This window comes from Colobus angolensis, unplaced genomic scaffold, assembly GCF_000951035.1.
Source record: "Colobus angolensis palliatus isolate OR3802 unplaced genomic scaffold, Cang.pa_1.0 Scaffold335, whole genome shotgun sequence".
In the NCBI taxonomy this organism is placed as follows: domain Eukaryota; kingdom Metazoa; phylum Chordata; class Mammalia; order Primates; family Cercopithecidae; genus Colobus; species Colobus angolensis.
The window spans coordinates 1210769-1226323 of record NW_012116655.1 but is presented as its reverse complement, the minus strand read 5'-3'; the positions used below and the strand labels follow the sequence as shown (position 1 = coordinate 1226323).

The 15555-nt window shown below is 55.2% G+C and overlaps 1 protein-coding gene across 3 annotated transcripts in view; it reads left to right on the top strand.

Moving 5' to 3' along the window:
* The window catches only part of MPRIP (myosin phosphatase Rho interacting protein), a 153644-nt gene that overhangs the window by 81874 nt on the left and 56215 nt on the right, over positions 1–15555 (top strand). For all 3 annotated transcript variants that reach the window (XM_011952158.1, XM_011952159.1, XM_011952157.1), the window contains exons 4-6: positions 2923–3074; positions 7871–7955; positions 12248–12491. In XM_011952158.1, coding sequence (XP_011807548.1) covers positions 2923–3074; positions 7871–7955; positions 12248–12491 — 481 coding nt within the window. The remainder of the gene's footprint in view (positions 1–2922; positions 3075–7870; positions 7956–12247; positions 12492–15555) is intronic.

Sequence of the window (15555 nt, the reverse complement as noted above, 5' to 3'; positions counted from 1 at the left end):
CAAAAAAAAAAAAAAAAAAAAACGAAAAATTAATACCAGGATTAAATAAAAATGAGATCATCTGATTAAGAGCAGGAAGTTTTTTTTCCCTCCCCTGGGGAAATAGATTGGACTCTGGAGTTAAAATTTTCCCCTCTTTGATAACTGTTATTTACCCCCGTTTGCTCTCCTTTCTCTGTGCGTGGTAGGGTTCGGTGACGCCCGCCTCACAGTAAGTAATATTGAAGAGGGCATAAAAGAGAGTGTAACTGGGAGATTTTGACACACAGGTAGTTAATATATGCTAAGTTCCTTCAGTTCTGACCCAGCTTGGTATGTTTTTGCCTTTTATTAATGCTTCTAAAATCCTTTTTGGAAGGAGGTAAAACCCTCACTTTGCACATGAGGAAACTGAGGCCCAGAGAGGTGGAGAGGTGGTAGGCATTGCTTCATACTGAGTTGGTGAAGCTGAGACACAACCACGTTCAGCGACAGAGCAGGGGTTCCGTTGGGCTGGGGGCCAAGTGCCCAAACAGTTACTGTGTTAGAGGGAGGAGTGGGCTTCAGGGACAGTGAGCAATTTGGTGACACTGAACCCTGGAACCGTGGCCTCAAAGTGGGACCTGTGCCTCCAGGAGGCCAGTGGATGATCCCTTGAGAAGAAAACTTTGGAATTTCTGTTATGTTCCATCTAATGTATGTCTCTATGTGTGTGTGTGTGTGCACACGCGTGCACCCTCTTAATAGACTGGCACCTATGTATGGATACACAGCTCATCCAGGGCCTGCACTGTCAGCATTTTGAGACCACGGTCCCAAGGACCAGGGTGGGAGTCAAAGACCAGAGAGGAAGGGCCGCCTTAGGAAAGCCCCTCTGCCTCCACAGTTGTTCCTGCACGATGGCTTCTGGCTCACTCTGGTAACGAGTGCGCTGGCCACTTTACCATTTCATGTCATCCAGTCCTCACTGTGGTCCATGGAGTTTCCTCAGTTAGCAAACAAGAGAGTCCACCTCAGAGAGACAAGATGCCTTGTCTAAGGAGGTGGGGGTGGGGTGTGCTTTTACATGGGCGTGTTGGGCTCAAGAGGGAAGTCAGAGCAACCCTTTATTTGTCCAGAGGGTTCAGACAGGCACCTCCACCATGCCAGGATGCCCAGGATGAGAACTTCTGTCAAATAGAGTAAAGGGGCTGGAGCTGGAGAGAGGAGATTGGGAAAGCCAGGATCCCTGCCTCGGGCAGGAAGGCCCACCTGTCCTGTGGCTGTGGCCATAGCACTCAGTGTGGGCCTCCCCAACCAGAAGGTGGCAGGGGCTTGGATCCAGCCCTCCTGGACTAACTTAAAGATGGGGTCTGAGGCTGCCTCCTCTACCCTCTCCTCCTCAAGAAACACCCACTCCACTGTTGGAGAGCACTGAGCTGGGCTTGAATGTGGCTCCTCCTTGTGTCCCCCCAGGGTCATTGCTGAGGCAGGATGCCAACGGTGTGTGCTGAAAGGGTGAAACCACTGAAAGAGGCTTCCCTGTGAGCCCAGCCTCCATCCCACCTGCTGTGCCACCTCCATTCTGAGCTGGACCCACGGGGGATGGCTGAGTCCAGAGACCCCACAAGGAAAGGCTTCTTGGACCTGGGCATTTAACCATGGAGAAAAGAGCCAGCAGCCATGTAGGCAAGGGCTTTGCAAAGCCAGCAGCCCTAGGGTCTGACTCCTGCGGCAGGCATCAAGGGGTGTAGAAAGAGGTGGCAAGTAGGTCAGAGGAAGTAACAGGAAGATCACAGGAGCTTGAGCTGGAGGGATGAGGAGGTTGCATCTAACCCGTATCTGAAAGAAAGAAGGTCAGGGGTGTGGAGATTGGTTGGTCTGAGCTCAGCGTGGGCACCAGACCCAGCATCATGCTCTTCAGACCAAGCCCCCATTGACTGTCAGCAAGGAGCTTGAGGCTGGATAGTGGTAGGAACGTTCTCGACCTCTGGGTGGAAGGCAGCCCAACTGCAGGCCACCCTTCAGATGGATCAGAAGCATCTCCTGCTTCTTCAAGAATGAGAACAAGGAAATGGTGGGCTGTTGGGGATGCTCGGTGGAAAGGCTAGCAGCTGCCCATTAGTGGGGTGGAGTCAGTGTGAAGCGTGTTAAGGACAGGGGCACCGTTGGTGCAGTGGTAGCCATGACGACCCATCTGCTCTCCCAAAGCATCCTTACGTTGGGAGAGTAAGAAAGAGGGCAGAGGGCACATGGCTAAACAAGTCATCTCCATAAAGGTCCTCTTGCCTAGCCCTTTGACTCAGTAGGGACTTCTTAAAGGCTTCCTTTCCTGCTTTTGGTTTTCTGTCCCTAATTTCAGTGTCTAACAACTTTTGCTGTAAGAAAAACAGTTACTGTTTGCCATGCCAGAACTGGCGTGGCAGCCTTTGCTGGGCACCGCTCTGGCCCTGGGAAGGTGCCGTGGGCCAGGCTGCTGGGTGTGCTCCTTGGCCACCTCTAAAGGACACACAGTGCACCCACCCCACAGCCTGCTCTCAAGGATGTGGCTTCTCTCTGGCCCCCTCCTTGCCTCTAAAAATAACCCTGCTATTTTGAAACTGCCTCCTCTGGAGCTTTTTCTTGCTTCTCTGTGGGATCAGCAGCCCTTCTGAGACCAGGATCTCGGCTGCCCCTGTCACCCCAGCTGTCCCCATCCTGTCCTCCTCTGCACATCCCCTCCAGTGCAAGTGGGATGTTGCTCTCCAAGTAGGAGGGGTGTTTAGCTGGGTGTCCGCTGGAGAAGGCCAGGCCTGTCTCCGTCCTCCCTGGGATGGGCGCAAAGGAAGAGGATCTGGGGCTGGGGCGAGGGAGAGCACGCCTGGAGGCCCCACAGGCTGGAAGGGTCAGGAATGGCCTAGAGCTGTGGGACATCTATGGCCCCGTTGGCTGGCCTCTGGGTGACTCCCTGCCGCCTTCTTGCAGCCAACGACTCTGCCTCAGGGCACCATCAACATGAACCAGTGCACAGACGTGGTGGATGGGGAGGGCCGCACGGGCCAGAAGTTCTCCCTGTGTATTCTGACGCCTGAGAAGGAGCATTTCATCCGGGCAGAGACCAAGGAGATTGTCAGTGGGTGAGTATGCTGGTGCTGTGGAACAAGGCGCCACCACCTGCTGTGGAGCCAACACCAAATGTCGACGTTGTCTACTTCCCCATGTGTCTCTATTCTTGGGTTCTGTCTCTGTTCTCCGCGCTACCATGTGCTGAGCAAAGCAGAAATCAGGACATCCGCCATTCCACCTGCAGCCTCTGGGGACCCCTCTTTGCTCTGGCCACATTACCCTCCTCGGGCCTCCCCACCTTTGCACTCACCACACCCCCAACTCACCTGCCCCTCCACCTGGAAGGGGATCAGTCCCTGAAGTGCATGACCTGGGCACGCCTTCTCCCAGTCTGGGGTGGCTGCTCCTCCTTCCAGAGAGGGTGTGCGCTCCACCACCTGTGAAAGCACCAGGTTACTGCTGGGTCCACGTGTTTCTCCCTCAGTGATGGTGGGGGTGGGAGGTGTCTCAGTCACATCCCCAGCACCTCACACTCGCACCACTCTGCTGTCACTGCACAGATTGGTTTCTGTGAGTAGAGAGAATGGATAAGTCTTTCGCTCACCCAGGTCCCCCAAGAGTGGCGGACTGGCTCAGATTGAGAGAGGCCACAGTCCAGGGGCCTGAACACAGTGCTCCTGAGCCCAGGGCAGCATCTGCCTTCCCAGAGCTCCCAATCTAGCAGGGGATTCTTTGCTACCCGCGTGGCCTGTGCCGTGGTGAAAAGCCGTATGTGGTCATGTGGTCCGTGCAGATGACCGGCTCATTGGGCCTGACAGGAGCTCACAAACTGGATCTCCAAGAATCCCTGTCTTGCTTAAGGCTGAGAAGGAGGCACATGAGTCTAAGAAGCTCTGGGAGAAAGTAAACCTGAGGCTTGCTGGGCCATGCTGACTGTAGCAGTACAGAGTAGAGGGAATCAGGAATATGAAGCCCTTGGGTTTGAACACACAGATGACTTGGAGCACCAGCCTTGCTTTAGCCTCTCAGCTGCAGCCTGGCCCAGCCTGGTGAGTGAGCACGGCTGTAAGTCCAGGGTCACGTGGCAAGGCATCCGGGAGCCAGTGCTGGGCCCCGAGGGGAACTCTCTGCGGATGTGTGCTTTCCCCTAGAGTCCTCCTCTGGAGAGAGGCAGGTTTGCATTTCTGAGCACCTGGAGCTGAGCTGGAGGAGAACTTGTGTCTCCCCCGATCTTAATCCAGAACCATATGATCAAGAATGTCAAGGGCTTCTGAGGAACCCTCATGGTACAGTCGAGGAGACCCAGGGCCTGGAGATGGGAGCCTGGCCAAGCGCACCTTCTGCACTTCCTGGCTCACACCTGTTGCTGCTATTGGCCGGGCGGGACACAGCCGAGGCTCCCTCTGCCCAGGTGGCTTCTCTAGGAAACCCTCACCCTTTCCACAGGAGCTGGGTCCCGGGGAGGGTGTGGGTAACAGGTGGGATGGATGGGAGTTCTGGGTCTTCAGAGCAGGCTGGGGAGTGTCTGAAGCAGGGTTGGTTCTAGGACCAGCCCAGAGAGGTATGTGTTGTACCATGTGGTATTAGGAGAGGGTGATGTTTAGTATTTGGACTGCCTCCAGCAGGCAGCCTAACTCCTGCCAGAGGTCCTCACTCCATCCCAAGCCCCTCTCCTATTTCTACTCTCTTCTGTTGCATGTTCAGGCTTGCCATACATATGCAGCTTGGCTAGACAAGATCGTTAATGGACCAAGGTACCAGGTGCACACGCCAATGGGGTCCCATGTGTGGTGGCTCAGTGGCATATCCAAAGCCAGGATAAGCTACCTGAGGCTCTTCCGCTTCCCCTCGCCCTGGTTGTGGGCCATGTTAGTTTGTGTCCAACAGGCAGGTTCTCACGTGGCAGCCTGTCCTGGGCCTCTGCAACCCCTCTGATGAAAGTGGGCAGCCACTTCCTCACCTTCCTACAAGCTGGGATGCTCAGCTGTGAGAGAGTCAGGCATGGCCTGTGCACCCTGGGGACAAGTACTTTTGCCTCCTCCCGTTGCTCTGTCTCCTGCCCTCGCTGACAGCCCCCTTCCTCTGCTCCCTCTGTTGCCCGTTATAACTCCTCTTCCCAGTAACCTCATCCCTAGGCTCTGGAGTGCCACTCTGTGTCTGAGCTCTCTGATCACATCAAAGCTGGTCCCTAAGGAGGTGCAGACACTTCCGCCAGGCAGCTGGGAGCAGGGTGGATTGGGGACAGTCCCACCCAGCCTTCCTCCCAGGTCTTCTCTGCATAGCCCTGACAGCTGCGTGGGCTGCCAGGTCTCTCTTGGGCCTGGGTAGAGGAAGTTGGCAGCTCTTTCCAATTCCCACTTCCAGGATGCTGGACCACACTTTACACAGCTCTTTTAGACGAGGTGGGATTTGGGTAGGAGTTGGCAAGGGAGCTCTTCTGTGCTCTCAGCTGGGTGAAGTCTGGGCTTCCCTTCGCCCTGCCCTGCCTTTTAACCTTACCCACTCCCCTGTTCTCACTCATCTGGGCTCTGCCGTCCCCATCTGTAGAGCCCCAGCACCTACCAGTCCCATATTCACACTCACCCCGCTCCTCTCTTCTTGGGGTTTGTTTTGTTAACATTTATAATACATCTGGATGATGTTAGCTGCTTCCTATTGGACTTCCTTGAGAAATCCAAGTGCAGAGGACACAGTCCATCATCTGTTCCTGGACCCTGCATCTCCGTGACTCCAGCCACAGACTCCAGTCTGAACAGATTAAGGTGTGTAATGGGACTGAGGCCACATGGGACACCTGCTGTCCTGGCTCCTCCCGAGTCCTGGGCTTGCTGGAGCCAGCCCAGGAGAGCTCAGCAGCTCTGCATAGTCAGCAGAGCACCTGCGGTGCAGCCTTCTCCGCTCCCCTCCAGGTTCCATCCTGCAAGGCCATTAGTCATTGCTGACTGATGGAACCTGGGCCAGTCTGCAGGGGCTTTGGGGTACCTGGCAGGGTTCTGCAGCTCCAGCATGCTCCACACCTCGGGGAAGTTTTAAGTGCAGCCTTCTGCAGGCATAATCCCTCGGAGTGGTCAGGGGAAGTGGCAGCTGCCATGGCAGACTGGAAGGGCAAACCTGTTTAACCCCATATGCCTTGTGAACACCCCAGGTTGTATGAGTGAGGCCCTCTCCTGGGACCTGTGCTCCCAGCCAGCCTTAATGAGAAGTGTGACCAGGGAGGAGAACGGCTCAGGACCCTCAGAAGGCCTGCCTGTCTGCTGGCTTTGCAGATAGTCACGGCCTCCTTTCTTGTTTTGGGGCTGTGGAGGAATGACCCACAGGACCTGTGGCTTGGGTCTCTGGCAATGCAGTTGTTTATTCATTCTCTTAGCAAATCGAGCATCACTGGCTGTGGGCTGAGCTGGGCTGAGGGTGGCCCTTCAGCTCTGTTGCTGTGGTTCCCTGCATTAAGCCTGGCCTCTGCTGCCACCAGATGTCAACTGCACACCCATCCTGAGACTGTCTCAGAAGCCAGTGATTCTGACTGACCCTCCTTTTGTCTGTTGGTCTGTCCTTCCCTCCTTTCTTCATTTTCTCCTTCCCTCTCTTCCTTTTCTGCTTCCTCCTTCCTCCCCTCCCTCGTCCTCCCCATCCTCTTCCTCTCTTCCCTCCTCTATCCGTTTTTTCCTTCCCCTCCTTTCCCCTCCACCTCAAATTAAAGAAACACCTCTGGGCACAGAAGATTTGAGCCCTTCTCCTGCCCCAGACTCAGTGTGCTGCTGGGTGCTGCGCCTGTGTGATCTCTAGCAGGGTGCAGCAGTACAGACCGCCCGCATCCCCAATCCTGGGCCCAGGCTGCCAGCAGGACTAGCATGGACCCTGGTGCTGGAAGACCTGGAGCAGTGTCTTCTGAGGCTCCTTCCACTCTGGAGAGGATACTAGGGCTGTCCTTGCACAACCAGGCCCAGGGCTGGAGCTGGGGCTTCAGAGGCAGGATCTACACTGCCCTCCGCTCCTCCCACCCCCATCCACCAGCCCCACAGGACTCACAGGCAGCTCTGGCAAGGCAACTGCTGTTAGTTCCTTTGTCTGTTGTAAAATTCTATATGGTGGAAGTAGTCGTCGTGCCATGATCCGATCTAGCTTCTGATTTCAGAAATGAGAAGATTGAAGCTCCTAAGGGGCCAGGAGCTACCCAAGATTGTGGTGGGATGGAGGCAGAGCCAGATCCAGAGTCCTCCTGCTGGCAGTGCCTGCTCTTGCTGTGCTCCCTTGCTGTACCCCTGGTGTCTATCCAGAGTGAACTTCCCACATACAAGCCCTGATGGGGTCCCTGGGCAGCTCTGCCCAGCCTTCCTCAAAGCCAGGGTGCCCAGCACCCTCCCTCTGCAGGGACTGTGGGAGTTCAGCTCTCCCCCCGCTCTAGTCCCTCAAGAGGACCCGTTATGGGAACTTGGCCAGCATAGCTCCTAGATTCTCGCCTCAGGGCCAGCACCTGCCTCTGTTGCCCTAAATGGCTCCCAGTCACAGCTCATCTGTGTTCTCACCAAGCCCACTCTGGGAGAGCAGTGTTAGGGCAAGTCCGGGCCCTGGAGACAGGGTCAGTAATGGAAGTTACATGTCCTGTGCTCTGAGGCCATGGCCAGGCCTGGCCTCTCTGCCAGCATGGAGTCTGTGTCGTGTCCTGAGCCTGCTGTGGTTGTGGCAGGGTCATCGTCCGGGCTTGCTCTGTGGGCGCTTCTGGCCGCAGCATAGCAGTCTGTCGCTGGGGACGATGCCCTGCTCTCCTTGGTGCCCAGAGACCTGGACCACCCCAGCAAGGGCCGGCCGGGGCTTCTAGTGCTCGAGTGCTAGGATCTTACCTGGTACTTGTCTCCTTTTCCCTTCCCAGGTGGCTGGAGATGCTCATGGTCTATCCCCGGACCAACAAGCAGAACCAGAAGAAGAAACGGAAAGTGGAGCCCCCCACACCACAGGTAGGCAGTGGGTTTGCCAGGTGACATCACCTCAGTGGAGCCAGGGCTTGGGAAGAAGTGAGGGCTCTCTGGAGGTTAGAGGGTGAGGACGCAGTCAGGCCAGGGCTGAGGCGGTCACCACCTCTGCACATCCTTGCTGTGGGCTGCGGTCTGCAAGATCCTCACTGAGCCACGGGGGAACCACAACAGGGACAGGATGGCCTGCTAGTGTGCTCTGGGGCTGCCCAAGGGAAGTTTCCAGTGAGCCTGCAGTACACAGCTGTGACCCCTCCCCTCGCTGTCCTACTGGCAGCTGGGGAGGGGCAGCACTGGCAGCCTGCAGCCACAGATGGCCCTGCAGGCAGCCAGATGGGGAAGAGAGTCCTGGAGTGGCATGGCCCCGAAGGAGCTCACAGGGGCCCTTGCTCCAACTCCCATGCGACCTGAGCAGGGCATGGCTGGCTGGGGTGGTCCCTCAAGGCCCAGTCCTTCCCCGCAGGCCATGATCCTCCTTCTCTCCCTGGCCAGTGTGCAAGGCTTAGGGCATCGATGGGTCCTACACCGCCTTACCACACTCCCCACGTTCCTGGGTCCATGAGGGAATGAAGTAACCTTTTTGAGCCTCAGTTAATCAACTTGCAAAGCGGGCCTGTTGCTGCCTAATCGCCAAGATTGTTGTGAGCATGAGAGGAAGTTTTGGACCTATTATGGGTTCTCAGTAAATATAATTCCTTTGCCTCTGTACCATATGCTACTGTTCCCAAGTGCTTTGCCATGGCCTGAGCCTCCTAGTCACCCTGAGAGGGAGCAGGGTGGGGATGGGAGTCCCTTGGGCATTACAAGGCCAGAGGCCCACAGAAGTTAAGAGAGCCAGCCCACAGGCTGCAGAGGTCAGGGGGCATGCACTAGCCTGGGTCCCTTTCTCCCCTTAGCCCCTTGGGCTGCCCTTGGATGTACCTGCCCTGGGCTGCTGTATTGGCCTGGGCCACTCTCAGCCCATGGTCATCCACCCTCCATTCTGGGGTTGGGGGTGGGGGACACCCAAGCCAACATTCGCTGGAAAGGAGATGTCGCTAGCAAGAAGCTAGCAAAAAATACAGAGTGGTTCCTGGGACTGAAAATGGAGCTTCCTGCTGGGGAACAGCAGTTGATACGTAAATCCCCCAAAGCTGCCCGGTTTGAGAGAAACAAAAAAATCACAGGCAGAATAACAGCATTTAGGGTTGCGCTGTGTTTCCATGGTGATGCCTTGGAAACAGTACAGAAGCAGAGCTCCTGCCTTCAATAAGGTAACTCCAAGTACAGAGGCCACTGTCAGCCCAGGCCGGGGAACTTGCTTGCTCTCCCTCCCTCATGACACCCAACTCCCCAAAACAGCTACCCATGACCAAGCGTCAACTTTTTTGTTGGTAGAAGGAGCCACGTGATCCCAGGGTGGGTAGGTTACCCGCTTCCCTGAGGGTCTCTTAGAGTCTGGAGCACAGGGTTCCTAGCCTGCACTCAGCCCCCTCCTGAGACAACCTTGTGGGGTCTCTCCTTTGTACTCCTTGGTCCCGAGAGCATCCCATTTGAGGCTGCTTGTTTCCAGAAGCTTTGAACTTTAATCAGGGGCCATCTCTTTGTCAAGTCAGTCTTGTGGGGTGACGTGGGGACCCTGCAGCGGAGCAGCAGGGACCATGGTTGAGATGGGGTCTTTGGGCAGGCCTCCCCTCTGCATGCAGCCTGATGCTAAAGGCATTCTCATGTCCTAGGGTGGGGCTGGGGGTAAACCTCAGACCTGCAGAGCACCTGGAGAGGCGAAAGCCCGAGACTCTGTACTTCTTTCTCCATGGCCCAGTGTAGTAGGTCTGGGAGAGTTTCACATTGAACCAGTGGAGGGCTTGAAGTGGTGACTGTCCATTGTGCCCAATAAGAATCAGCTTCTGCCCTTGAGGAACTCAGGTGGGACCTTCTGGAAGGTTATGCTTCCAGAAGTTGGGGTCAAGGATCACACTGCGGGAGCAGCAGACGGCCTTTCAGCTGAGGGCGGGAGTCTCAACAGAGTCTAGGGCTGGGAGAGGAGAAGGGCTTGGCCCTGACCAGTGTTTCCAAAGCCTGTGGCCTGAGAGGCATGGGTTCCAGGCAATAAAGGAGAAAGCCTGGTGCAGAAGGAAGTGATGACCCATGTAAGTGTGAAGGGCTGGAAGGATGGAGATGGATGGGAAACCCAGAGCTGTGTTTCCAGCCAGGTCTGCAGGTCCTGGGTCTCCACTCCTCTGGTGGAGCTGAAGGAGGCCCGCTGCTCCATCTCCCAGCCAAACAAGGTTCTTCTGCTTTTCTCCAGTTTTCTTCTGAGTTCAGTGTGAGCCCAGCCAGCACCACTGGGCCCACATGTGTGTCTCCTTTAAGAATCCTGTTTTTTACTGGGGTGTCTACTGCCACCACCACTCCAAGTTAGAATTCTTCCTTCCCGTTGGTTGCCGTGCTCCGTGTTCCTGCTAGGGAAGTGGGGAGCCTTCTGAAACCCATGCAGAGAGAGGCCTTGCTTGGCAAGCAAGACTGTAGAGCAACTTTGTTTTGGGGAAGCGCTGCTGCCATGGTGGGCAGTTAGGGTGGTTCTGCATCCAGCACAGCTGCTGATTTCCCATGGGTAAGCAGCCCAGGGTGCTGTGCTTGCTACAGGGACGACAGGTGGTCCTGGGGTGGCATACCCTTGGGTCATTGGAGCCCTTGGGAAACTTCTCAGGAGAAACCTTCACTATTTGCTTCCGAGAAGCTGGCTGCTTCTGAGGGGAGCCTTCAGCCTGGGAGTCTGTCTGCTGGCAGCCCTAAGCTGAGTAGGTGGTCAGGTGTGCGTCCTGGGTCTGTGGGAACAGCCTCCCTGCCTTTATCCTGTCCGTGAGGCCTGGAATCCTTGCAAAAGTACTAACAGCTTTGGACCCAGAGCCCCACCCAAGACAGTGCCCCACCAGTGGGTGAGACTGGGTGTATGGAGCCCAGCCAGGCTATTAATAAATAGTCTGGTGGTGATGCTGCATCTGCAAGTGTGCACACACACATGCATGTAAAGAACCTGTGTCATCCGCAACCCTCTCCAAGGGCCTAAGCCAGAGAGGGACTAAGGTGGGTCTCTAAAAATGAGGTTTGGCCATCAGGATGGGAATGGGAGGTGGGCACTTGTATATCATGCTCTTACCTTTTGCGAGAGAGCTGCGATGTGCTTCACTTTTGGAAAGGGGCCAAAGCCATCCTGTTGGCAGCCCTCTGGGCAGGGTTGTTGGGGCCCAGGATGTGACCTGGCACTGCAGAGCAGCTGGGGATCACAGCCCTGCTGTTGTCTGGACTCTGCATCTGCCCAAATGCCTGCCCCACAGACACTTCTCCCTCAGAGCAATACCACTTCCACAACCTGGAGAGATTGGGGATTGATACCTTTTCTGTCTGGGCTACTGGCTTGTGCATGTGTGAGCTTGTGAGTGTGAGAGAGCGAGCATGTGCACATGAATGTGTATATGCATTTGTGAGTGTGTGCCTGTATGCACATTCAAGTGGGGTGTTTGGTGTCTTTGTGTGTTCTGTCTGCTGTAATAAAATAACACAGACTGGTCAGCTTATAAATAATAGAAATTTTTCTCTCAGCAGGCTGGTTAGTCCAAAATTAAAGTGCTGGTACTTTAGGTGTCTGGTGAGGGCCCCCTTGCTGGTCCTCACATGTTAGAAGGGGCAAGGCAGCTCTCTGAGGCCTCTTCTATGAAGGCACTAAACCCGTACATGAGGGCTCCACTCTCATGACCTAATCACCTCCTAAAGGCCCCACCTCCTGATACCATCACCTTGGGGGTTAGAATTTCAGCACATGAGTTGTGGGTCGCGAGACACATACATTGAAACCATAGCATTTAGTTTGCATCTGACAACTCTTTCCTTCACATAGCATCTGGACACTCCATTTTAGCTTCTTAGGAGCAAAAAGCAGATGGTGGGTAAGGCCACAGGGCTGGCCCAGACTTGGGTGCTGTGAACTTGTTCTTGCGTTCACTGTAAGGAGCTACAGATGATGCTGGACCTGTCTCAAGGGCGTGCTCTCTTTCCACACTATTCTGTCTCGCCTTATTCGAGTCTTGAATGTCTAGGAATGACAGACTCCACATCTACTACTGTGGTCTTCCTGTTAACGCCTGACCCACTGTTATGGGGCACTGTCTGAAGATTCCAGGCCCCTGACATTGTATAGTTGGTCTTGGTGTTCCCTATAGCTGGGCAGCCAGGACATGTGACCCATCCTGAGCTGTGTGCTCCTGCACCTGCACAGACACCACTTTCTCCTCCTCCAGGAGCCTGGGCCTGCCAAGGTGGCTGTCACCAGCAGCAGCAGCAGCAGCAGCAGCAACAGCAGCAGCAGCAGCAGCATCCCCAGTGCTGAGAAAGTCCCCACCACCAAGTCCACACTCTGGCAGGAAGAAATGAGGGCTAAGGACCAGCCAGACGGCAGCAGCCTGAGTCCAGCTCAGAGTCCCAGCCAGAGCCAGCCTACTGCTGCCAGCTCCCTGCGGGAACCTGGGCTGGAGAGCAAAGAAGGTGAGCGGGGGCCAGGCTGGCCTGTATGCACTGGAACGGCCCTTCCTCCCATCAGAGCTGGCCCTGGGGATTCAGCCAAGGCCTGTAGCACCCAGTCACAAGCCCTGGACCTTCATTCCCTTTGTCCATCAGCCCTGTGGGGAGCACCTAGCCTGGTATGGACTGAGATTCCTGGGCTCCAGTCTTGGCCTTGCCCCTTCTAGCTCTTAAATCCATCTTTAAAGGAGGAAGACAGCTCCTGTTCTCTCAGCCCCAGTTGCTTGTCAGGAGAATCAAAAACGTTTTGCAGCGGGGTCTGTGGATGGGAAGGCCTCTGTCACTGCACCATCATGTTTCTGTGTGCATCCTGCCCCAGGAAGCAGCAGTCAGTTTCATCCCTCACCATCCGCATCCTGCCTGGGCCCCTGGCAGAAGGAGGGGAAGGGGTGCTGGGGAGGCAGCAGTTGGCATCCTCATGCCCTATCTTTTAGCACTTTGGAATTGCCTGAGCAGGAGCAGGGCTTCCATCTTTGCCTCTCTTGTTCCCAGGCTCTAGAGGGCTTTGTAAGACACAGGCTGGGTTTTCCCATCTGTATTTTGTCTAGATTGTTAAAAGTAAGTGAGCAGCTGGGGCCAGCCCAGCTCGCTCTGGCTGCATGTTTTACATGCACTCGGGGTAGAAGGTGTCTCAGTCTTCCTCTCAGGCTTATCCATGTCAAAAATCTGTTCACTCTGTCTCACTTCTGTAGAAGTCCCCTGCCCCTTCCCACCCCCAGAATGCACTAAAAGACTGAAGGGGCTGGGCATGGTGGCTTACGCCTGTAATTCCCGCACTTTGGGAGGCTGAGGCAGGTGGACCACCTGAGGTCGGGAGTTTGAGACCAGCCTGGCCAACATATTGAAATCCCATCTCTGCTAAAAATATAAAAATTAGCCAGGCATGGCAACCTGTGAAGCAGCCGAGCACCCAATAGCATTGCTTTTGCCCTCCAGGGGAGCATTGCTTTTTGCCCTCTTAAGACTTTGATTGGCTGGAGAGAGACAGAGTTTGGACATCCGGACCTAGGGCAGGGACCAAGGGGCATAGGTGCAGAACTTGACTGCTGCCTAAGAAGAGGCGGGCCCATGCCCTGCCCTGCCCTTCTTCTCCAGAGTTTCCTGGAGAACTAGAGAAAGAGCTGGATGCCATCTGAGGCCTCGAAGCCCAGATCCAGACCCAAGTGCCCAAGCACGCCTTCAATCAGGCTTGCACCCCTGCATCTATAAACTGAGGCTTTGCCTTGATAGCAGGGTTCCTCCGCCTGGTTTATGGATAGACTTCTGGAGGTCCATGATGACCTGCCCCCTCAATAAAACATTTTCACAGTATTCTTCCTAGAAGAGGGTTAAGGTTAGGCACTCTTCTGGGAAGAAAACCCGTAGTTTTCATTAGGTTCCCAAGGTTCACCGTCCAGAAAAGAGGTTCAAACCATAGTTCTGGAAGTCTTCTCAGAGTGTCCTCCCTTCCCAAATCACAACCTCGAGCTCAGAGTTAGAGACACTACTGGAAGGGACAGGTGAAGGCAGCCATGAGCTCCCGTGCCTCGAAGGGCAGGTGGAGGGAAATGTTTTTTACCTTCTGCCCCTTTTCTTCCGAACACCCACCATTGCTGACAGCCCACCCACTCTTCCAAACGTCCCAGATGAAAAAGACCTGTCAGCCTGCAGGTTAGTCTCCAGGATAAGGAAGTGTCTCCCAGAGATGCTGCTCTTGAGAGGAAAATGACACGTTGACTTCCTAGGGAAAGGAAGGGCAACCAAGTGGTTCCCAGCCCCTGCCTAGTGCCCTGGGGTGCTCTGCTAAGCACTTGGCTGCCTTAACATTTCATAGTAGCCTGATGAGGACCTGTTACTACCACCCCCAGTTATAGACGTGAAAACTGAGGCTCGGGAGTAGGTGTCTTCTCACAGTGGATAGCTGGTGCAGATCCCAGTGGGGCCTTAGCCAGGAAGTCCTTGCTCCCATCCTGTGACCCAGGACTGATGCCAAGGGTGCTCTTTTAAGCAATTAAGAAAATATATAAGTAAAGGGTTTTGCTAGAGAGAGGAGGAGGCCAGTGGGTGGGCAGGGGAGGCTTCATGCTGGCTGGCAAGCAGGCTGTGTGTCGTGGTGGCTGCAGAGCAGGATCGGCCATGTCCTGGTTTAGCGCCAGACCACAGAATTAGCATTCAGCACACCTGCTTGGCTTGGCTTCTTCTCGGAGAGACTCCTTTTGAACTCGTTCTTGTCTCCTGTCGCCTGGGACAGGTGCAGTCTCGGGGGCTTTGTACTCTGCATGCACTGCCACACGGATGGGCTTTCACCTGGTGCTGGCCCCACCCTCCACCAGTTCTGCATACTAATTCTGCAGCATCCCTTTCTCCTGACCCTGGTGACACCTGATTGGCTGCTGTCGCTTTCCAAGGCCTGCTCACTAGATCCCTAGTAGCCCACCCTGTGCTTGGTTGGATTCCTGTCCCCTGGTTGATTAGAGCAGAATCTCCAAATTGGCAAGAGATTGGCCACACCTGCCTGGAATGGCAGCCACAACAGGTGTGCTCAGAAGCCAGACTGCTGGGACTATGGGGTTGGTTTTTTGACAAGCCACAGTCATCTAGGCAGGCCTATCTGGACCTGACTGGCTCTGGGCTCCAATGTATCTGTTCCTCAGACTTCCAGAGTGTTTCTTGGATAGTCACCTCTGGCTGCTGAGTGGGGGAAGCTGTGGTCCTGGTTGGCCTGTTGGTAACTGGCAGCAAGACCAGCTCCCCATGCAGCCCTAACCCCCCTACCCTCAGCACAGCACATAATGTCCTGGGAACCCTGGAGCTGCAGGGTGCAGGCCCCGTTTTCTCTGCTGACCAGTAAGGTGCTTGCTGTCCCACCTGCAGTGCTTCGAGGGCACCAAGTAATAACTTTCCGCCTCACCCAGTAGATCAAGGCAGCTGGTGCCTGAGCCTGTGGTCTTACAGGATCTCCCCAGGCCCCCATGCAGTGCCACTGTAGCAAGTGCCTTTCCTCTTCTCCACCATGACTCCTCTGTCTGGATCCCCACAATACCACGGC